This window comes from Thermobia domestica, chromosome 13 (assembly GCF_964235325.1).
Source record: "Thermobia domestica chromosome 13, izTheDome1.hap1.1, whole genome shotgun sequence".
In the NCBI taxonomy this organism is placed as follows: domain Eukaryota; kingdom Metazoa; phylum Arthropoda; class Insecta; order Zygentoma; family Lepismatidae; genus Thermobia; species Thermobia domestica.
In genome coordinates this window covers 48,704,775-48,730,476 of record NC_137466.1, presented here as the reverse complement: position 1 = coordinate 48,730,476, position 25,702 = coordinate 48,704,775, and the positions used below count along the sequence as shown (strand labels likewise).

At 36.1% G+C, this 25,702-nt stretch overlaps 1 protein-coding gene across 3 annotated transcripts in view; it reads right to left on the bottom strand.

The window, feature by feature from the left end:
- The window catches only part of LOC145668129 (atrial natriuretic peptide receptor 1), a 2,711,550-nt gene that overhangs the window by 261,021 nt on the left and 2,424,827 nt on the right, over nucleotides 1-25,702 (bottom strand). For all 3 annotated transcript variants that reach the window (XM_081735691.1, XM_081735693.1, XM_081735692.1), the window contains one exon: nucleotides 6,340-6,489. In XM_081735691.1, coding sequence (XP_081591817.1) covers nucleotides 6,340-6,489 — 150 coding nt within the window. The remainder of the gene's footprint in view (nucleotides 1-6,339; nucleotides 6,490-25,702) is intronic.

The window sequence follows — 25,702 nt, the reverse complement described above, 5'->3', positions numbered from 1 at the left end:
TTGTTTCTACAAAAAGAAAATTGTTTGAAGTTTTAGAAGAAGTGGATTCCAATGGAAGATGCTGGTACCCTGTATGTTTTCTATCTTCCTTCCCCCCTTCCCTCCTACATACTCTCAGACCATGCGTAAGAGTTTTCTAGCGTGTGAGAAAGGCAGATATACAAAGTAAAGTGGTTTTCGAGATTTCCATTCATTTTCATCTCCTTCTAGCTTCCACTATGTCAACAACGTAGCAATTACAAATGTAAAACCAACGAGATCACATTTCAAAAGGAGAAAAGCAAGCAAAGGAGAGAAGCACAGACTAATGTTTTTTTTTTAAATAAAAAGAAAGCAAAAAAAATGCAAGATTTGCTTTCAAAAAGAAAACCACTAGTTCTCGCTGCTATTATGTAGAGATAGACCAAATGAAGAAGATCTACAAACCAAGCGGAAAATTGTTCTAACTAAAATACAATGACGGACAGTTATAATGTAATGAAATTTTTCCCGCCATTCAATTATTCTTTGTTTGCTTTAACATCAAGCTTCTGGTGCCAAACTATTCACTTCAGGATGTATTCTCTAGGGGGCAGGGAATCATGGAAGTAATATCATAGAATGTAGTTTACTACTTTGGCGGATCTTCCTAATCATGTCACTTGTAGGGAACTTCAACAGACATGCAATACACCCTGGAACGTGAATCATTTCCAAAGATGTTGATTTTTGTCTCATTACTCAACAGTACTTTGCGGCATTGTTCACTAGTCTAATCCTTGTGAGGCTTGGCCTATTGCATACGCATTGTACGTTGTTTTCATGAAAGTTATGGCTTCTTGACAGCTCTATGTAAATGTAAACCCATGAATTTTAACTTGGTTCTCACTATAATGTGAACAACTATTGATACCAGATGTTGTCAGCTAACTTGTTGTAAGATCTTGTGATGACTGAAATACGTCTGCAAGAAATAACCTTGACAATGTACTGTTCTGTCTAGGGGAGGATTTCACTTTTCTGCCAATTCTTCCAATTTCTATCCACCCAGCTTACCGAATGTTCGCCACCTGCGTACCTATTGTGACTTTATACACTTTCATGATCCATGCAATTTCAGCATTGGTTTTGCCATACTCACTTATTGTTCGAATTTTACTGGCTTTTGTTGGTTATGTCACTTCTTTTTCCCATTCTGTCTCCGATATAAATGAATTGCACAACTTTTCTTCTAAAATGCATTCACTGCAAATATTTATGAAAGAAAAACATATTTTTTAAGGGTATAAATTTGAATTTCAGAACTAACAATAAGTTTCACTATATTGTTTGACAACTTCAACATTCCATCTGCGTAATCCTGAATACCTGCACAAGGAGAATGAATAGAAGAATGGTACTGCACGACTGAAGGATCGATTAAATATTTGAGCGCCGCGCTCATAGTAAGCTAGACCGGGTTGGCCATGAAATGAACTTTTGAAAAGGTTGATTTGTGTTTCATTTACGTCACATTTTATACATTTTATAAACAGATGACGATCATGCGCTATTCGGTGCTCCGTGACTACTAACCACACAGAAAACTCATCAAAAATGTGTAACTTTCAGTGCTGCCAATTTACTAGAACAGAAATGGTCGTCATTTCAAAAGTTGGGTTCTTTATTGGGACAACCTTTATATATGTGTGTAAGACTTACGCACGTATACATACAACTGTAAGCGATAAGCAGCAATATTTAAAAACACTTATTATAAACTGAAAATTACTTATGAGAGAGTCACTGGCACGATGATGTGATAAAAGAAGGGGCATATGAAGTAGGTTGAGAAAGCCTGGTTTAAAGAATATCAGATGAAAATTAATAAGACAAAAGAATTAAAAAGACAAAAGCAATGGTAATCGAAACAAAGTCGTGAGGAAACAAAGTAGAATACTAGTTTTTATTACTTCAATAGCATTATTAGTAAAGACACGAGGTTGATCCTCAAATAGGAGCGAGCATAAAAAGAATGGCAAAACAGACATTTAACAAGAAGAAAAATATACTTTAAATAAAGAGTTAGTTACGAAATTAAGTTATGAAATATTTTATGTTAGTATTGTACTATATAGGGTAGAACTATGAACACTATAGAAAAACGATAAAATAAATAAAGATGTTCAAAATATGATTATAACTAACTAAATCTATGGCCTGTGGAATCCAGAGGTCCCATTCCGCGTTTACAAAAGCTTTGCAATGACTCTGTCCTTAGCCAACTGGATCCACATTCTACTTTGTTGAGTTGATTTTAACAGCCCTTTCAGCAGCGACGCTATATGAGATGGAACCTACTGATTAACGTGGAATCCGAGCCACATGGGTTCTGCCGGGAATCGAACCCAGGTCTCCCACGCCAAAGGCGCGTACGCTAACCACTTAGCCACTAAGTGGCTCACTCACTACTACTTTGTATTCCTATTTCTGCGAGATCCATCTTAATATTTTCCTTCCATTTGCGCTAAGGTCTTCCTAATGGTCATTTTCCATTTGAATGTCCGGTTAAAGTTTTGAAAGCATTCCTACTTTCTTTCATTCTGGGTTCACGCCATGCCTACTTGAGTCTTCTACCCTAACAATATCTTCCTAATACAAACTTGATGACTCTAACAATGTTTGGTAAGCAGTATAAATTATGCAGTTTCTCATTATGGAGCTTCCGCTACGAAATATGGTCATATAGTGAAGAATGAAGGAAACAAGTTGAATCAAAAGGAAAATCAATGACGATTTGCTGGAACTTTAAACGTGGGGAAAAAAAAGAGCACTTCCTCGCAAAGTATTGGCAGTACCGGATCTTCAGCCCCCGCAATTCAACTCCCGACTCTGGAGCTGCAATAATTCTCTTCAGGCTTACATGCAAAGAGGGTGAGAAATGTGTGTTTCCGGCGAAGTTATATACCAGGAAGTTGAAACAAAAAAGATAAACATATGGCGTTGAAGATGCAAACGACGTGGGTGGATAAATCGCAGCATGCTGAGAGAATCATCACATTTCTACATTCTATTCAATTGACAAAAGTGTGTGCTCCAACCTAACCTGAAGAATGAAGAACAAAAAAGTCAATTGTTTTATTCCTGGTAATAAGGTAGGTTATCTGAAGAACAAAAGGAGTTTGGAAACTGAAAATTGTTATAGATTGAAAGCAGAGTTCAATACTCGTGAGATAATTGTTATGTCCGAAGTAAAGTTCTAATAGTGTTGTTAATACACAACGAAAATGTTGCTGTTAACGAACTGAATTTAATACAGGTCAGTGGTCCGAGGATGACTAACACATTAGCACAACTAGGTTAAACACAAAGACATTATGTTGAATTAATACATCCAGTTTTCACTGTGCAGTGATGTAAAGTGCCTACAAAAGGAGGAGGAGAAAAAAAGTATTGGAGGTTCTCACATGACATTAGTTAGTAGAATTTTTTCTAGAAGTAATTGTCATCTAAGGAACTTGGTAGAGGAAATGTCCGAAAATAAAATAGAAAAGGAAAGGAAAACATTAAATTCAATGTATGATATTAAACCGAATAACTAATATATCAAGGAAACACTATAGGCTAGTGGTTACAGCGTTGGACTCATGTCTACGTGGTGCCGGGTTCGATTTCCGGCCGGTGCTTCCCAATTTTCGGCGTCCATTTGGCGTCGTGAGGCAAACTGGGGAGTCACGTGAAAACAAGACGTGACGACCACTAGGTCTAGAAAGTTCCTGATGCGCCTATGCTTGCTGCTAGACTGGACGTAGTTCAGCCGGTCGCTAGCAGATGGCGCTGGAATAGGCTTAGTCTCACAAATGGACATTACACTAAGTGGAGTGAACTACTATATCAAGATAGAAATGTTAGCTGAGAACAGTAGTGTATGGAAGCATCTCATTTTTTAAAATCAAGATACCGTCCAATCACGACAGAAAATTTATGCTGATGACAATGAATACCTGTTTTATTCTTTTATGACAACTGGAAACATTGAACCTATCTCGTACCTAGGCGTCGTCTTCTTCACCTCAACCATAGGTTTCTGAACAACAGGGAAATTTTAGAACTTTTCTCTCCCTTGGGAGAGCTGTAGCGCGAAAAATTCGAAACTATATATAGTATAGTGAAGGACACACAACTCTGATAGCTTCTAAATTAGAACAATTTGTTAATTTTTTTATCTATGTAATATACGTAATATATTGCGTTTTCCCACTATGTATTGTTCAGTACAGATCGAATTATGTTCGCTGCATGGATGCATGGTGCCCTCACTGTTGGTCTAATGGTTAGCCTGTGTACGTTTGGCACATGAGGTCCAGGGTTCGATTCTTAGTGGGAAAGCGTCAAGCATACTACAGTGGTTCATACCTCAGTTCAAATTACTGGTTGTACCAAAAGTCCTGGGACTATAGGCCAGTTTCGTTAAAAGTAAATATACGAAAAATATAGAAAGAGAGAAAATTTGTTGGAAATAAGTGGTTTTCAATCTAAAATGATAGAATTTTTGTAATTGCTCCAGTCGTTAGGGCTCTACATTGGTAGGCTGTCCTATGTTAAATAAAAAGAAGTAAAATTTCTATCAGTAGGCTGTTTGAACGGAAGGTCACGAAAGATGACACGAGGAACGATTGAAGTGCGAAACGAATATCTATGTAATATGCTTTTTATCAGAGGAATATTAATTGAAGTGTGAAATGAATATTACGTAATATGCTTTTTATTAGACAAATGTTAATTGAAATGTGAAATGAACATCTATACAATATGTTTTTCAGCAAAGGAATATTAATTGAAGTGTGAAATGAATATCTATGTAATATGCTTTTATCAAAGGAATATCAATTGTGTGAAATGAATATCTATGTAATATGCTTTTTATCAGAGGAATATTAATTGAAGTGTGAAATGAAAATCTATGTAATATACTTTTTATCAGAGAAATATTAATTGAAGTGTGAAATGAATATCTATGTAATATGCTTTTATCAAAGGAATATTAACTGATTGTGTGAAATGAATATCTATGTAATATGCTTTTTATCAGAGAAATATTAATTGAAGTGTGAAATGAATATCTATGTAATATGCTTTTATCAAAGGAATATTAATTGATTGTGTGAAATGAATATCTATGTAATATGCTTTTTATTAGAGGAATATTAATTGAAGTGTGAAATGAATATCTATGCAATATGCTGTTTATAGAGAAATTTTAATTGAAGTGTGAAATGAATATTTATGTAATATGCTTTTATCAAAGTAATATTAACTGATTGTATGAAGTGAATATCTATGTAATATGCTTTTTATCAGAGGAATATTAATTGAAGTGTGAAATGAATATCTATGCAATATGCTGTTTATCAGAGAAATTTTAATTGAAGTGTGAAATGAATATCTATGTAATAGGACCACACTGTTTCAGTTCTCATATACTTGGTATATCTTACCTTTATGCTCAATATAATTCTGAGAGGCGTGATGATTCAGTGGTAGAGTCACTGGTTCAATGCCCGGCCAAGTAAGTTTGTGGTGGATAACATCCTGTCCGTGAGCTGTTTCAGAGTACTCTCGTTCCCTCTCACTTTCTCATTCTACCAACTGTTCCATCATCATTCATTTGCCTTAATCATCGTCTCCCTTAGCCTAAAGGGCATAATCGTGGGACGTTAAACTCAAAGATTTCATTTAATGTTTTCAATATATTTCTCTGTTCTAGCTTTGTAGTTTCTAATTTCACAACAAACCCTTCAGAAATAAAGAAAACACTCGTGAGATAGTAATCCTTTGTTGCTACACTGACATGCCAACTGAGTTAGTTCTAGATAACATCGTATCCGTGGCATTTATCAAGATATTTTCTATCCTCCCACGTTATCATTCCGCCAATTCTTTCATACTTATTCACTTTAATCAATCATTTTTCTTCTTTATCGTATAGGCCATAATTGTGAGGCGTAAAACAAGCTGTATTGAATATATTGTCTCTTTCTTGCTATGTTGAGTAAATGGGTTAGAATAACTTAGGGAAATACAAGCAACTTAGTATTTGGCTTGTGTATAAACACATGTTATTTCACCAAAACTTTCCGTACTATAGCTATATGTAAATTAGATATAAAATTCCATACAGGCATCAAAACAAATAAGAAAAATCCATTTGTTTCTAAAGTTTTAGTGGAAAAATACATATGCGCTTGTATACAAAAATAAATGAGAATGCTGTCATTTCCTGTTAAACTGAAATGAAACGAAGAATAAGTAAGAAAAATGGAAGAATATATATGGAAGGGATTCGGTTTCCATGGTAACGGCATGCAGGCAGACACTTACTTGGGCAGCAACTGGTAGAGAAGTTCTTCGCACTTCCGTTTTTCCTCGAGGTAATCGGCCGTTCGTTCCTCTACAAGCGCCTCCAAGTTGTTCGCGTACTGCTCCATTCGGGTCAACAGGTTGTCAAGGATGTTCCCGCTTTCGTTGTCCCTGCAAAGAGAGAGAAAAAAAGTACGTGAGGAACGATCAGTCACCAAGAAAACATTTCCACAAAAGTATTCGATAGGCTAGGTCTCTCGCGAGAGTGAGAGAGTGAATGTGTGTATGTTTGTGTGTGTGTGTGTGTGTGTGTACGAGTACAACAAAAACTTCCAATTACTCTTCCAGTAACATTAATTTTTATTAATTATGTACTGTCATTTCCATTGAAAAAAAACATACATATTTTAGTACATGTTACAATGTATCTATAATCTGAATAAAAACAAATCATCATGGTTTATGTAATATATTGCATAAGGCAGGGAAGAAGTAGGCAAGTATGCCATTCCAGCTTACTCAGACGCGAACTTACTCAACCTAGGCGTTAATCTGGGCCTGTTCTTGGATCAGCAGTTCTTCCGCACACCGTTCCATTATTCCATACCTTAGCCAGCTCTCAGCTCGCCTAGTACTTGTATTCCTAACACTTTTCTTCTGTACAGTGTACAATAGACTCAGAGATACAGCCATTTGAAACTAGTTCATAATAAAAGCATGTGAGGAAGGTCATGATTGAAATATGTAAACCCAAATAACACAATATGCAAGGAACTTTGACAGAGTGAGTGTGTTAGGAATACAAGTATTATGCGTGCTGAGACCTGACTAGCTTAAGGTACGGAGGAATGCAACACTGTGTTGAAGAAACTGAGATAGTGGTGATCCAAGAAAAGGCCCGGATTAACACCTAGGTTGAGTAGACTGGAGTCTAGGGTAGCATTTAGCCTAGAGATGACATATTTCACTACTGCTTCCCTGCATTATGCAATATATTACAAAATAAATCAATTTATTGTACTAGCAATTTTCCAATTAGGTGCTTTTGCACAATGCTTTACAGATTATACCGATAGTATGTATCTTTCCTTTTTCGAACGGTCCATTGAATTCTGCCGTAGTGTTCAAAATGACACTTGGCGTAGCTGTGACTCAGTGCTGATAATTGACAATTACAATTGGTCAGAAGAACTGGGTTTGTTTCCTGCGACTGGAAAACTTGCGTTAGTATTGAACGCACGTGTTTAGTTGACAATTAGGCAACAGTATTCTGATTGCAGATAACAAACCTTATTCAGTATTTTGCAGCTTATTTTATTTAGGTTTATTAGGAGCTTCTTTTCATATAACGAATAAACAAAACCTAATGGTATCTTTTACAAGAAACAAGTGAAAGAATTAAAAAAAAAAATCCCAAAATAGATAGTTATTTTGATGAGATCACGAGTGTAGAAACATAATCTTAGCTTAGTGGGAATAAGGATATTTGTAGAAGTCAGGTCGCACCATCAGAAACGCCTTCATTTTCCTCTACAAGTAAAGGAAAAGTCAGAAGTCGAGGAAGTGAGCCATTCTTTCGAACTGTAAGTTCAGACGAGCTGACTGGATTATTTATAATGACAAAGGTACTAATTTTAAATTAACAATCTTCTGAATGAAAATTATTTTTTGACTGTACCATTATCATTCTCCGTCTCTAAGGATTCATTCAGCTCAAAGTAGATTTTGTGTGAAAACATTTTCTACAGAAAAATAATAAAAAAAAAGGTAAAACTAAGTTAGCGATTGGATTGCTTACTCGAAGTCAGGGATGGATTTAAGCCACTTGGAACGATTGCTTCGAAATCGGGTCCCACGCTAGAGTATAACCTACTTACAGTTGTCAATTACTTACAAGAATACAGTGAAATACGCTTTTATCTTAACCGTGCCAATGACTGTGACATCTGGAGTAAGAAGTTTTTCCAAGTTAAAAACTAATCAAAACTTAGTTGACATCAATTCAGCAAGAAAGTTTGAACAGTTTGGAATTTTGTGCACTGAATCTGAAATTAGCAAGTGTTTGAAGTTTGTCGAAATTATAAAGACTTTGGACAGAAAAAAACAAGAAAACTAACTTTAATAAAAAGAATAATATGACTCGTGTATATTTTATGAATGTTAAGTGATTTCCTGAAATTAAAAAAGAAATTGTTTTCAACGTTGCACCTAAATTTCCTTTCTGAAAAACAGATATTTCCGTAACAAATCATTTCACCGTTACTAAACAAGTGGTATTAAGAATAATTTACAGATATGCTATACAAATGCATATTATTAGTTACTTGTAGGCTTACATTTATGCAGTTTATATTAAAATAGCGTACAAGTGAACAGCAATGCATTTTTCATTATTAGAGATTGAATTGAAATCAATGCAACCTGTGAACAGGATAAAATAATCAAATTTTATGTTCTTAAAATGCTAAAAGTAGATATTATGGCCTACCACTTACTGGCGACAAAACAGTTGCGCAACTATCTTGTTGCTGTCGCCTACAGTCAGTAATTTCATGGTTACAAAACATTTTTGTTGCTACACCCTCGCTCACTAGCGACGGCCACAGAAAAGTTGCCGTCATTTGATATCAGAATTTGGCGGGATTAGACACAGTACGATGAACTTCGAAAAATGTCCTATTGTAGCTATTGTAGAATGAATGTGATTGTCTTTGATGAACTGTTGTGTCTAGTAGCATCAGAAATAACAAAGATAAACACAAAATTCAGACTAGCTGTACCACCTGAAGAAACGCTAATAGTGACATTAAGGTAAGCATATACTACGTGTGTATTAGATTGATTTACCTGTAAAATAATCGTTAATAATAATCAGGCCGCCTAATGACATTAGTCCATTTAGTTTTACTCCGATATCAGATTCAGAATCTAGTAAGATTCGGTGGTTAAGTTTTTACGCCTAGTGTATAGGGTCACTGGTTCGATTGTAGCTCGCGCAAAGCGGAGTTTGTGGTGGACAAATACCATGTGCATGGGTTTTTCCATTTCCTCCCATTTTCTTCATCCTGCCATTTCATTCATTCTCATCATTACCGTCTCCTTTAGCCTATCCAGCATAAGCATGGAACTTAAGACTCCAAGGTCATTTCATTTTCATTTCAAAATGTAATAGACTCCTGTGTAAATATCTGTGTTATTTTTTTCTTGGCTGGAAAGCTCATTCCAGTTTCTTACAATAGCGAAACACACTTCCTCCCAAAATTTCTTCTTTAAATTTATATCTGAATATTCTTGCAAACTTTTTTCTATCTAACGCTGAATGTTTCTCTTATTTCCTCAATTTTTTATTGTCTTAATCACTAATTAAAGACATACATGTATTAGCTCCCATTGCGAACACTTCTTTTCATACGCTACACACGGAACAAACTGTTATGTGAAAAAAAAAAACTTGTAGAAAACATCTTTTTTTTATCTCTCTGCTTGGAGGTACCTTGGCAACTTTTCTGTCGCAGTCGCCTCAGTGAGCGGACTCCCATAAGACTCAGAGCAACAAGATAGTTGTCCGACAAAATGTTGCCAGTGAGCGGTAGGCCTATGATTTCGTAGCCTTCAAAGGTTTGATTGCATTAGTAAAATTTTACAGAAACCGGACGTAGGTTTAGATTTCTGTGGTGCTCTGGCTTGAATCTCGGACCTCTCATATTGCAAAAGGCGTAAGAAATAACTTTGATTTACACGAAACGACAAAATTCGTTCATGGACAGCATTCTAAGAAACAGGCGGAAAATGTATGACGAGACTGATTGCAGGGAAGATGAAGAAGAGGATGAGAACTTCGAGGACAAGGAAACATCACGATGCAAATTTTAGAAATACTTGCCTCGACTAAAAGTGTTTTAAGGTTTCAAGCGTTCAAAATGCTGGATAAAACCTTTATATTTCCTCAAAAAATACCACAACTTGGGTCTAAAGAAAATGTTACTAAATTCTAGCAGCTTCAAAACATATATAACTTTAACTTACAAGAGGCATTGCTAAACAAATACCTTTACTTTAGAAATATTCCATTTAGCTCAGTTTTAGACATGTGTGGTTGTTTATATACAAAAAGTCTCTCCTAGTGATTTTTTCAAATTTTCATGTAGCTGTGATGGTTTTCCTCTCCATGCTTTTTCAATAACTGTTCTGTAGAGCGCACATATTCATATTTGACAAGAATGAAAGAGAAGCAGAAAGTTCCCATCAGCAAATAGTCGACTCAACTAGCTGTCCGTGCTTCCCATTGAATCTTTCAGCCGACTATATCCATGAACATCAACAGTTTAATTGAAAGATTCGTCCATCAACAGAATGACAGAAAAAAAGGTCTCTGGTATAAATATTATCTGATTCCATTTTTCTCGTAGCATTTTCGTTATTTTTTTTTAAAAAATATTTATTTCCATCTCTCCTACAGTTTCTTTATCAATTTCTTTTTTTAAATTTCTAATACTCTGATCCTATTGACTGAAGACTAAAAGCTTGATTAAAGTTTTTTCTTCGTATATTAAAACAGAATGGAGAACAAAACCTTCAAATTCAGTACGTCCAAATACAGTATATTTGAAAGTACATTATTTTTGTTTCGAGGAAAGACAGTTTGTGAAGTGTAGCCTAGAGCGCAAGTTATGCTAATCCGGCCCTATCATATTATAAGCTCATTTCAGATTTTCATTAACTTGGATACACTGAATTTTATTGAAATATAAAACAAGCAACATTATGGAACACGTAACAAAAGCATATTCTTTACTTTGGTATGAACATTTGACTTGTCACTTATTATTATTTAGGAACGTTTTAAAGTGAGATTCATTTGGCAATATCTGAGTAAAATGCGAGAGTTTGTGCGTGCGCAATATTTTGCGATATCTTTTGAGTATAAATAGACGCCATTTGGAATAGCATCCCCAGCGTGTGAGTTGAGTGGTGTATCATGGAAAAGTAGAAAAGATAGATCGCCGCCTGCGAAATAAGATCTCCAATTCGATTCCAGAGTGCAAGAAATGAGACACTGGTAGAAATTCATCGCCCAATCTGTGAGATGTACAGTTCAAACGCTATGAATAATAGCAACCTTCGTGAGTCGGTGAGAGTGTTTAAGTAAGGCTGGGAGAATATTCACGATGAACCATAATCGCGGCAACCCTCTAATCACTAACGATCTTGTGAGTATGGAAGAAATCAAGAATGATTAAAACAGACGATTTTCCATTTCCACGTTCTCAGAGAATTTTTCCGTAACCATCACGATCTGTTCTCTATAAAACTGTTTCGGATGAATTGGCCTCTCAGGCGGAAGACTTTTATGGCATGGGTCTGCAAAAACTTCTCTCTCAATTAGAGGTCTGCACGGGCCGGAATTTTTGGTCCAGGCCCAGCCCGGCCCGTGAGTTTATAATGTGAGGCCCGACCCGAGTCCGAAATATCTTTTAGCATTTAGACCCGAGCCCGGCCCGAGCAGGGCAATAATCAAATGGGCCCGAAATAAACCCGAATTATAAAACTTAATAATTAACGCAAAATTGTATTTTTATTTACAGCAATAAAAGGTTTAATTTTGCAGTTGTACTTTAAAAGTTCTTCAGAAAGAATAGTGCAATAAATATCGTTCTAAAGTATATTTACAAAGGCTCGAGAGATATGGTTGTATATTTAAAAATTTACGGCCCGAGCCCGACGTAATATATGCTTTGTAGGCCCAAGCCCGTGGAAATCCCTACTTTCAATACGACAAATGTTTCCCCATCAACGAAAATCATTATCAAGCATAGCTGAAGATATGAAGAGTCTTCTAAAAATGTAATATACTCGAAATATTAATAGTTTTTTTTTTAATTATTATTATAAATCGACCTTATTTAAAAATGTCTCTCGTACGTATGCGGTCGTAGTAAATCATTCTTCAGAATGAAAGGATAGAGATTGTCAACCGTATGGGACCATTGAAGTTAAAATAGTACTGACATGTGGGGTTAGCGATAAGGATGATTTGCGTAATAATCATTTGAGACCTCGACTCACAATTTCAGTTTCGAAACAAATTATTAATTTTATGTATCTCATTTAAAAATATCGAGTCTACTTGGAATGCAATACTTTGTGAATATTTCTAGGCAAAAGAAAGGGAAGAAATACTACGAGTATTACTTTGCTACGTGGTACAAAACTTTTGAAGTGTAAGTCCCGTTTAATCATCATCTTAAGGGACAGAAGAATATAGAATGACATGATGTTCTATAATTCACAGAAAATGATTATCAAAAATGGAATCCTAAAGGCTAATTTACACGTTGGGTGCTGTACCCATGCCGTTCCTTTGCCATGCTCTATCTGTGGTATGGCCGTGACCATTTACACATATCGTTCTCATGTCGTATTGCTTGTGGTTTCTAAACCATTTCCGAAGATGAATTACAAGAAGGGAGATATTCTTTTATTGGTTCTGGTCAACTTCGTGTCGTTTCGAGTACGCCGAGGAAAGCCGAAGTATCTCGGCCCACGAGTCGCGACCGGAATGGTTTCTCTTCAAGACTGCCTATCGGGACACGGCATTTGAACGGCACAGACACGGCACATCATGTGTAAAGTAAAAAAAAAAAAAAAAAAAAAAAAAGACAACACAATAATTGTCAATGTTACAATTTGAAAAGAAATCTCGTGGACCATGGCACGGACATGGAACAGCATGGGAACTGTGTGAATAACCTTAATTCAATATGATTGATTCAATTTTAATGTTCTTTAGGACTAAGGTTATGCGAGACATGATGTATTAGTTAAAGTGATATCAAAACCACCACTATTACAGTGCGTTTACCGAAGAGTAATCCTTCCACCGGGTATCAACTTAGAACCACATTATAATAAAATTTAGCACATTGTGACTATATTGCATCTTATTTCATTTATTTGTTCCATATTTATTAGAGACATGGGATAGTATTTCATCTTGCGGCATGTCGATGAAATATTATTTAATGTGTGATCGCAACGATAAATTTAATATTTCTTATCCAATATAGTGAAAGCATTTTCAAATAATTTTATGGCGTGTCCGGTTTTCCTTTTGAGCATTAATTTTGTAAAATTTATTTGCATACGTAAAGCTTTATATAACTATGACTATAGTAATAGGTACTATCGAAAAAGTAAATACGAGGTGTGTTCAAAAAGAAAACGAACTTCAGCTATAACATCTTTATTGGTAATTGTACAAAATGTTAAGCACTGTTGCACTTAAAGCAGTCTCCTTTACTGGCAATACACTATTGCCAACGTTTCTTCCATTTTTGGAAAGCCTGCTGGAATGCACTTTCTGCAATAGTACCCAGGCCTCTTGTCACATTGTCCTGAATCTCCTTAATGTTTTGGAAATGATATCCTTTCAAAGAGATTGTAAGTCTGGGAAACGAAAAAGTGTCCTGGGGCTAGGTCCAGCGGGAGCCTGATGTTTTACCAGATAACTGGGGATGAAGAGCGAAGTGTGAGTAGGCGCATTGGTACGTCATCTTCCAAGTTTGGTTTTCACACAATTCAGACCTCTTCCGCTAAAATGTCCTGGTAAAACTGTTCGTTTATCATCTGACCATTTGATACAATTTTGTAATGGACAATGCCTTTCCAATCAAAAAACACAACCAACATCATCTTGATCTTTGACTGACTCGTGAGTCCTCTTTTTTTCCCTTCTGGACGAGAAACCCTGAATGAGTTAAAAAGTAATTGAAATGTGTTTGTAAATGTATCGCCAAGTTTGTAGCAAACGTTTACACACACATGTTTTACAAGCTTTTTCACTGTCATTGTATCATTAATCCGATAAATAGCTCGTGCACGTGCTCACTTCAACGGCTGTAGCTCGGCGATTAATGGTCATAGCGAGACGAGGCCAATGGCAATTTGTTGACTAAACCTGCGGCTAAGTGCGTTCAGTAGTCGCAGTGTGCTTCATATGCCTTTGGCGCGCTTCTTAAAAAATTCGGCTTCTTTTTGAACACATCTCGTATATCTAAAATACATTATGAGCCGGTAGATTGTATCTGTTAATCGGCTTGTAGTCTCCTAATGGCAATAGCAATGCACTACTAACTATGATTTTCATTCTACATTTAATTTAGACTTTTTAAAATTTTGGGTCGCGGTGGCTCAGTCGTAGAGCGTTACCTCTGGTGCATGGGGTCCCGGGTTCAAACCCTGCTCCCGCCAAGTGAACTTTGTGGTGGACAAACACCGTGTGCGTGGATTTCCTCGGGGTTCTCCCACTTTCTTCATTTCATTCATTTCTCATCATCACCATCTCCTTTAACCTAGCCGGCATAACCGTGGGACGTAAAACTCAGAAATTTCACTTCATTTCATTTTAAGAAATTGTGAAAAGTTAGTCAATTTCATTAAAAAAATCATTCTACTTTGCTAAGTAAAATACCATTTTACCTACCGCCTGGAAGTTGTGACAAAGCGTGAGTCCACATTCAACGCTCTATTGTTCAGATAAGCTGAAAATCTTTTGTCCTTAATGTAAATGGAGAATACAGTGTTGAGAGTTGCGGAATTATGTTGCGAATTTATGTCGTACAATTACAAGGCAGTCAATGGAGATGTGATTGTATGATTGTCCTTTCAGTATGTATTTCTAAAGCAGTCAATCCCAATATTGCTTAGATTAGAATTTACTGTCTCTTTCGGCACCGAGACTATACGAGACGTGGATCTATAGCTTAACATGATATCCGAACCGCACTAGCTCCCACACCGAGGCTATATGAGACACGAACCTAGAGCTTAAAATGAGATTCGAATCATTATTGAGCTCCTACCGGTGAGGAATAGAGCCCAGGTTTCCCGCGTCCAAGACGCGTACGCTAATATAGCCACAAAGAAGTTCAACCTGAATTCTGTAATTATTAGACCTACATGCATTTCGATGTATAAAACACTAACTTTAACTTCTTTTGGATATATCCTAATTGATCGAAGCTAAAAACTTTTTTTATTTCTTTCTATAACTCGTAGATTTAAATACAAAGTTTTAACCCTTTCACTACCACTGAGACATGTGTGTTCCACGATACATTCTCAGAGGACCCGTGCTAATTTACCATATGTTATTGATATGAATCGATGTTCCACTGGTAAAGAGAAGCCTGCTAATGATTTACAGAATTATTATGAACATTATCGAATAGACACTATTAGAAGTGAACGTGGTGATAATGGAACAGATGAAAGTAAAGAACAAGGGGTTAGTGATAAAACAGTGGTGGCATGTACTGTCATTTGGAAAAGGATGTCGAAATGTAAAATATTTGTAATCATAAATACGACCTAATTGTTTTTCTGACAATATACGTATCATAATTGAAAATACAAGATGATCACTCATGTCACTACCACTGGGACATATAGGTCCCACGTAAAAATATCAGTGGGATACATATGTCCCAATCTTCCACGTCCAAAAACTAAACGGTGGAAAATGTTTATATAGGCCTATATATATATATACAGGGCCGGATTTAGGGGAGGTGCACCGGCGCACGTGCACCCCTCCTCCATTCTGAATATACGGTACACTATCTAAAGTGAGAATAGCAATACTTTTCTAAAAATTTCACGTCATTTTTCCGTTTCGGGCTTAAAAGAAAGGGGTTTGCTTGCTAAACACAATAGTTTAAATCAGTCCCTCATACACATCACAGATGCCTAAAGGCATTAAAAAAAATTAAATTTGATTCAAATGTACTGATAATTATTGGTGCACCCCCCCTCAGAAAATCCTGGATCCGGTCCTGTATATATACTAAGGAACACAGTGGTAACTTTGGTCACTTTGTAATAAATCTACAGGACGTACATACTTTTGAAATTCAATAATGACAATATTCATTGAAATGATATGAAACCCATCATTATGTCCTTTAGGCTAAGAGAGACGAATTATTATGACAAGTTAATGATGATGGAGTAATTGATAGAATGAAAATGTGGGAGGAAACGGGAGTACCTGAGAGAACCGACAGATACGATGTTGTTCACTATAAGCTTGGTCAATGGCCCCATGCACAAGATGTAAGCGCTTTATCACTGAGCCACTGTGTCCCCGAGATAATGTTCATTGGTTGTACAATACGAATGGTATACTCTCATTTTGTATGAGTATTCCGTCCTAAGGCAAGTATAACTCACTTATCTTAGCCAGCAGGAGTGTTTAGTCGGTAAGGTGGTCAGTTATTTTATTTATATATTTTATGTTCAATAATTTTAGATACTTACTTCTTCTGACACATACATATACAAAGTATATCCGTATGGGTGTTTATTATTATTATTATATTAGTACAAAACTTTCATATGGATATATTAGAACAAAACTCTCCCATATTGTAAGTGATATTAGTCTTTATACGGAATCTGAAATGAAAATTACCCTGTTAGAAAACTTGGAAAATCTTTGAAAAATGTGTCACGATAACACTTCTGTACCAAGTAACTATCGAAATGTGATATGCGATGGTTTGTTGTTTTAGTACGTTAACATCAATACGAAAAGCTGGATCTAGACGAGTTTGCATTTGAATTTTACTATAGCAAGCTCAGATATTCTTGAAGCATTGGTATTTATATATCTTGAAATGAGATCCCAAATATAGACAGTGGTTCTCAAGATATTGAGAAATGATTTTTTTAATCTCCCACGGTTATACGGGCTAGGCTAAAAGAAATGATGATGATTACAAATGAATGGAATGGTGGAATGAAGGAAGTGGGAGGAAACTGGAGAACCCTGACACAACCAAAGCACACAGTGTTTGTCCATCACAAAGTTCACTTGGCGCGAACTGGGATCTGACTAAGGACTCCATGCACAACAGATGAACGCTCTACCACTGAGTCACTGCGCCCCCTCAAGATATTTGCTTCGAATGAAACGAAATCTTTTAATTTTACGTCCCACAGTTATACCAGCTAGGCTAAAGGAGACGGTGATGATGAGAAATGAAGGGAATGGTAGAATGAATAAAGTAGGAAGAAATAGAAAACCGCAAGAAAACACACGCACACGGTGTTTGTCCACCACAAAGTCCATTTGGCGCGAGCTGGGATCGAACCAGGGATCCATGCACCAGAGGCGAACGCTCTACCACTAAGCGACCGTGGTCCCCTATTTGTTTTGAACCTTTGTACTATCTGTGACACCGCGTATATTCTCTTTATCAATATTATTATCATCTATACAAACAACAGATTTTTTTCTTTTAATTTGTATTTGTACAAATGTACACAAATAATAATTAGTTAGGAATTAGTTGATATTCCATAAAAATTTCGCGAGAACTATGTAGATTCAAAATGTATCTATTTAAAAAGTTATAAAATAGGGTTCTGAAATCAAAAGGTATTAAATCAAACATTCAAACAAATGGTAGTCTATTTCTGGATTCATTTGCTCGCCAAGACAATGGAGATCCCAAGCTTAAACATTACGTGGCTATTCTCAGTATAAAATCTATATTTCTGGTTGAATAATACATCCTCACTTTCCTTTCCACTGTAACTGTGAATGATTTATATGCTCTGCATTTAGAAAGCTTAAACTCTTATGCAAACAACCCAAGTTCCCACTGTTTGTTTTCATTCTAGGCTTAGTTCTCTATTTGCTACTCGTGAAAGAATTATAAAGTACAAATTGACAAATAGCATATGTACTTCAGAAAACGATAATATAATTGTATGTGTATTAACGTATTTATTGCAAAAACATATGCTGCTAAGTGCTATTATTTGAATGTTTTTTTTTACGTATATCTTTTCTTTCTCTTTTCGCTTCATCTTAGGCATTATCATCTTATTCAGAGAGGACTCACTTATATAAGGCTGGTGCTCAAGCCCACACGTCTTCAAAATCTGAAAATATCGTTGAAGTTAAGAGAGGTTCAAGGAACGCATTGTATGAAATTGAGGAGCAGAAACAGGTTATAAGGTTTCGAATCAGTTTGAGGGTTCTCCGATGCTGAAGGTTAAGTAGTTTGGAAAGAATGAAATTGTGAGATCTGAGGTATTGTGAGGTTGAGGGTGAGTGAGACTGAGGCCATGAGTTGATATGAGAATAAGAACATTGAGAACAGTGAGGTTGAAGAGTAAGTAGTTGGCTAGTAGAGGTTCACGGAGCTTTGCAAAAGTATTTACCTATGACTTCATTATGCACAATATTTTGTAAAGTGTGTATAGTGTGAAGTAAAACTTTCGGTTATTTACTATATTTCTCCAAAGAAAGAAAGAAATAGCTCAAAAATCTTCATCTATATTTCTCTCTGACAGCTATCAATCAGATCACACCTAGCCAGAACAACAGGACAAAGACAGGGTATGAAAGTTTTTCTAGAGTTGAGTTGAATTTAACGTGCCTTTCAGCAGTGAGGCTATATGAGACGGGACCTACTGATTAATGTGAAATCCGAATCACATGAGCTCCCGCCGGGAATCGAACCTGGATCTCCACGCCAAAGGTGCGTACGCTAACCACTTAGTCACGAAGGAGTTCGAAAGTTTTCTTGCGAGGAGAGAAATCTACCTTGAGCTCATCTTACATTCAAAGTTTTAATACAAAAATGCTATCATGATGAAAAATATGAAATGAAATCTGGAGGTTTTACTCCCACGATTTTGCCATGCAGGCTAGACAGTAATGATGAGAAATGAATGAAATGGTGGAATGAAGGAAGTGGAAAAATACAGGAGAACCAACGCACACTTCATTTACCCACCACTTGGCGTGACCTGGGATCGAATTAGTAACACCACGCATCAGAGATGGGTGCTCTACCACTGAGTCACCGCAGCCCCCACTATTATTATGAAATAAGACATTTCTGAATAAACTACGTAGGAAAAAAAACACTGGAAGAGCATTGGACAATTATCATAGTTTATAATGTAATTTTTAAATTGATTCTGAAAATTTATTACAAAATGAATACGTAATTCCATTAAATGAATATAAAGAACACCTGTCTGTCCAAGCCAAATGATCTGGTAATTTAATAAAAAGAAAAAATACCAGCTAGATTAGTAAAATAAATGAAAGGTTTATTTCGACAAAACATCTAAATTTCTAAAAACAAGAAGTTGCTAATAAATCCGTCCTTCCTTCAGTGATGCTAGGAATCGTTGTCAAGTCACCAACAGCAAGCGACACAATAACAGAGTGGTCAAATAAAGAGAAAAAAAAACTTTTTTTCTCTCAGAAAAACAAAGAACAAATAAGCTGGAAAAAATAATTTGTACTATCAATTAAAAGTTTCAATGAGACTGAAGGAGGTAGCAAAGGAGCTGATTCTCTGGCTGTTCCAGGCTACGAAGAAAAAATTCGAGACATGTTCAAGGGTATCAACAAATTTAAGAAAGGGTATCAACCTTGCGCGTATATGTTAAAGAGAGACGACGGAACAATTCTTACTGATACAGATACCATCATGAATATATGGAAAGAAGTCTTTGACGATTTGCTTAACACGCATCAGAAAACTAATTTTCGTGGGGAAAGGGAAATGCACAGCAGAATCATAAATTTCAGAGCCTAGCCAAACAGAAGTAGAAATTGCTATAAAGAAATTAAAGAAACACAAATCTCCGGGTGTAGACGAAATTCCGACTGAGTTAATTTTAGCTAGATGGGAAATTGTGGAACAAGATAAACAAACTCTTTCTCCTTATCTGGAACAAGGAGGAATTACCACAAGAGTGGTAAGAATGAACGGTTGTTCCAATTCACAAGAAAGGAGACAAAGAGGATTATAATAATTATCGAAGCATTTCTCTTTTGTCAGCATCATATAAAATCCTCTCAGACATTTTAACAAGATTGAACCTATATGCGGATGCAATTATTGGAGATTTTAGACAAAATTAATTAACTATGGACCAAATATTTGCCATTCGACAAATATTCGAAAAGAAATGGTAATACAATACCCCGGTTCATCAATTATTTATTGATTTTAGAAAAGCTTACGATTCTATTAGGAGATAAATAATATACAACATTCTTGCAGAATTTGGAATACTGAAAAACTAGTAGGAAAATAGAAGATAGCAATCAAGGCCTAAAGCTAAATGGTATTCACCAGCTTATGGCGTATGCTGATGATTCAAATCTGATAAGAGATGATAGGAGAATAATAGAAAAAGTGCAGAGACGTTATTAAATGCTTGCAGGTTTAGAAGTAAATGCAGAGAAAACTAATACATGGGAATTCACTGGGATCGTAATACTGCAAATTACGGATGCGTCAAAGTATATTATTTTCGATAAAGTGGATACTTTCAAGTATCTAGATTCAATATTAACAGACCAAAATAATATCCACGAAGAAATTAAATGTCGACTGAAAGCAGGGAATTCGTGTTATTCTTCAGTATAAAATCTTTTGTCGACGCGAATTCTGTGGAGGAATTAGAAGCTCAAAATATATAGAAAGATAATCACGCCTGTTGTTCTGTATTGTTGCGAAACATAGTCTCTTACTTTAAGGGAAGAATGCAAATTGAAAATAGGCCTATTTAAGAATAAAATCCTGAGAAAAATATTCGAACACAGGAGGAACGGCAATCGGAGATGGCGGAAACTTCATAACGACGAACTGCATAATTTACACCCTTTACTAAACATTGTTAGAGTCATCAAGTCTAGGGGACTCAAGTGGACAGGCCATGTAGTGAGAATGAAAGAAAGTAGGAACGCTTTCAAAGTTTTGACTGGAAATCCGATCGGAAAACGTCCATTAGGAACACCTAAACGCAGATGGAAGGACAATATTAAGATGAATGGCGCAGAAATAGGAATACAAAGTAGAAACCGGATTCAGTTGGGTAAGAATAGAAGTCAGTGGAGACGTTTTATGTATACGGCGTTGAACCACCATAGAGTGAGTGAGTTAGTTCTTTTACGGTAAAAATATTTTGTGAAATATACCGGAAATTCAGAAGGTTTTGTCTGTTGTAGATAGATAAAAAGGCACAATTGATACATACGCACAGAAAACATATCTTGGCGATACAACTAGTTGATGGAGAAAAGATCCCAATAAATTCCTTCAGATTACAAGCATTTCATATGTCAATGGATCAAAAGAAAATCACTACTACTGATTAGTCTTTGAAAAAGATGGAATGATTCGTTGGGTTAAGTTCTGACCCTTTTAGCCCTACTCTACGATTTTGAATATATTACTATTCTCCTTGTTTACCTTCATTTTTAATATTCCCGCGTAATTAGCAGCTTGCGTATGTCTCTTCATTCCTCTCATTTTCATACCTTCATTCTCACCATCGTGGTTAATCCGATTGGGTTGAAAAGCGTGATTAACTAAGCAAACTCATCACCATCAAACGCTGAACACGTATTTCAGGCTTTGACCGTTTCCGATTCTGCAAACGCTCCTGCGTATATTGTAAGTCATTACTCGGCACCTCGTACATCACATTGTCATTAACAAATCAAAGTAATAAGTAAAAACTTGTTGTGTGTCTTATTGAAATGTGTAAATTGAGAGCGGAGCGAGCAAGAAAATTCTAATAAATGTATTTCTTTGCGAACTGACAACAACATTGATTTAATAGGACACCAATTCTTTTACGAGCCGCCGCGTCGTTTACTCTTTTCCGACATCTTTTCTTTCTTCTTCTCTCGTTCGGTGTCCCTTGCTATCTGCACCCGGGGCAATCGCCCCGCTTGTCCCTTCCCCCTAGCTACGGCTCTGTTCATATGTACTCACAAAAGGAACGAATATACAGAACTGCCTATACAGTTTTTAAATCTGACTTAAATCTATTGAATGCAAAGTTTGTACACTGGAAACTATTACATAGGTTTTAATACTGAATGTAGTTGGTATACACGATAGAACTCGAGCAGCGTATGTTTGTTTAAATTTGTGTTCCCAGAAGGAAATGTTGGTTTCAATAACTAGATTTTTCACACAGTTATAGTTATGAATGGATTTTGTTAGGGTCTCACATTGGTTTTGCACGTTAACATATTTTAAAAGTTCTCTTTAACGTTTTAATTAGAACAGACTTGTATTTTCTAGTTGGGAATATGACTGAATAACGTCGCAGAGCTCGTCGTTATTCAATTTAGTTACGTAGCTTGAGATACGTATCTCATATTGAATTTAGTTACGTGGCTTGAGATACGTATGCAGATGATTTAAGTTTAATTTAGGAACGATAGGTAGGAATTTATTTCGGAAATCCAAATTCACTATGAAGATAACTTATTTTAACATTTGTAAAATCACCCCTAAATTTAGACTAAATTTACAGAAAAGGCGGAATTGCCGGCGAGTCTGCTGGCTTAATTTAGCGAATTTTAGTAAATGAAGTAGTCATTGTGTTGAGATGTACTTTTACTATGTTTCAACAGTTTTTGTTACAGCGTATAAGTTAACTGACAAAAATCCAACAGAATGTAGGGATGTTTCTTTGTAAATCTTCAAAAGCTTAAGTGGATGTTGCTCTCGTTACATACATGTAATTCTATCTACTGGACAAAAAAAGGAAGTTTCGGAGTAGGATTACCCGTTATGAAGAACGCCGATGATGTAAGCTATATGTAGTGCACTAAAAATTACATATTTGAACAATTTATTCAGACATAAGTGAAAATATTAACTGTTCTCATATTTTAGTAAGTTCCTAATATAGAAAAATATTTTCAGTTAACGTTTTAAAATTATTAATTTGCTTGTAATAAGCAATTTAATATTATGGCTGCTATTTGTACACAACGCAAGTTTCGACATGTTTTTAGAACCAGGGGACTAGATACCAAACTGAAGTAATCTGGTTCCAGGATTTAGGATTTAGATTTCTGAGCTTTAGGCATCTGTGGCCATATTAGCCTATCACGTATGAGGGATGACGTTCCTCGGCAAGCAAACTATCCGGAGAAAGAGATTAAAGCGGATTGGGATTTATAAGGTGCCACCCCGGCATTTGCCTGGTGTAAATGAGGAAAACCTCATTCAGGATGGCTAGCCTGAAAAAAAGCTTTTTACACTTTTTCGACCGAGTGCCCCCACCGGGAATAATCTGGTTCCAATAAGCTAAATCAACAGTTTATGTGCAGTTCGAAGTACGTGGCGAAAGTGCCAATATACAATATTGATTCATAGTAATTTTTACTATCAGTCTCACCATTTTAGACTTGAATACCTAAGTTATTTCACAGATTTCCACTATCCATAGCCAATTTCTAACATTTGTTCCAATCCACAATACATTAAAATTCAATCCGCTCAGTACTGTGGGAAAATGCAATCCGCACAGTGGGAACAATGCTGTGTAAACTTCATCCGTATTATCAATTCACTTAAGATTAATTTCAACAGGCAAACAAAACACGATTGTTTGTCAATATGTAAATGAACACCAAGAATCGATCGAGAAATTTCTCCTCAACTACTCTCATGGATTATGTCATGGCTTGTTCGGAAGATTGTTCTTTGGCCACCTTAAGTTATATTCAGGGTTAATCGGCAGATGCTCCTTGTCCACGCTCAGATACTATATCGTCAGTTTCTCGGAAGATTGGTCCCTTGTGGTTGGTTGATTTGGAACTTAGCACTACGTGCGGCACAGAAACTATACAAGACGTGAACTTACAGCTTAATGAAGATCCAAAGCACAGGAGCTCCCATCGGAAATCTAACCTCGATTTCCAGCGCGAAACCATATAATCACGAGAGAGTTCGATTGCTACTCTTCTAAGCTCAGATACCATATTCTGGGCTCTTTGGAATATTGCTCCTAGCTTATGACGTGAGTTTCTCGGAAGATTTCTCCTTGCCTACGCTCATATACTGTCTAAAAAGCTTTCTTGTCTACACAGTCGGGAGGGGCACATATGCTCTAGGGGTGCAAAATATATATAGAATGTAGGGGTGGATAACTAAAGGGGGCGCTGAAGCTTCAACTCACGCCACTGCTTGCAGATGGAGGGGATAGGTTTTTTAGACCAACTCAATGTTCTTGTCACTGCTGGAATATGTCCATTTATATGGAAAATAGACTTTTAGACAAAATTATACTTCCTTTTTAAAACCAACGAGGACATAAGAATGTTACGAAATTCTTTATAAACGAACTTCTCAACTACCTGCTCCATCTACTGAGGTATCTAATTATGCTAGGCTATGACGTCAGGAATATTTCAAGTAACGCAACATACATATAATTGAATTAATATCATAGATTTACAAGAGGTAAAACAGAGTTTCCATCGAAACATCTGAGGTCCTCAGTTGAGAAAAGAAACGATCGGAAAAAAGAGAGTTGTAATATATTGATTTTTAGGAAAGTTCGGTTTAGCACAAGTTAGTTGTAATGGAAGATGTCTCCTTAAAGAAAGGTTTTATAACCATGTTACCCGACGTCCTTGTTCGTACATTCTGCAATCTTCATGTACTCTCAAAGTCAAAACCAAGCTTTTCTTAGGTGCATGTTAGTTCAGGGTCTGATTTCAGAGATAGTTCATTTAATAATTATTTTGCAACTCCTTTTATGCATATGGTACAACCGTTTTAGTAAACACATCCCACTCGCTAGCTTTTTACATTCCTATAAAGGGCAAACTTCCAGTTCAGGAACCAATGTCTTAAAAGGACAATTGTTCTGAGAGATTTTACAATATACTTGCCAGAATCAATTTGTCTTGAGAAGCTTGACCTCTGCCTGAATTGATGCCAACCAATATATTTTGGAGAAGTTTGGCGACGATTCTCCGTATACCAAACCACTTCATTTTATTTGCTTGTTGGAAACAGAGCAAGGTATCTGTGCGGCAGCATTGCCAAGTGTAGATACGTGATTTTTTTTTTTTTTTTTTTTTTTTTTTTTTTTTTTTTTTAGCCATTTTAGTTATAACTTGTGGTACATTTTTTTCTCTAACGCGTTTTGATTCTTTCTGCTTGTGACAGTTCGGGACAATTGTGTGTGTACTGTTCGTGTCGTTTCGTGAAAAAATGTCAGAAGCTGTGGTGGTGGTTGTCTGTTTCAAGTTCGCACTAAATAGTCTTTATAGGATGGTTTCGTGTCAACTCAAAGCCACTAGAAAGAGAAGATAGAATGTGCTCAAACCTATCAATCTTCTTTTGAATTGGTTGAAGTTCCAAGGTCTCCTTATCTGGGCTTCACCTTAACTACGAAGATCATCCAGAAGATAAAGATAGTTTAGTTATGCACAATGAAAAACAATATTTATTTGAAAAAACAATTCTGTTATTTACCTGAAGCTTCCCTTAATTTTCTACATAATCTCCACCTTCAATCAAATATTTAT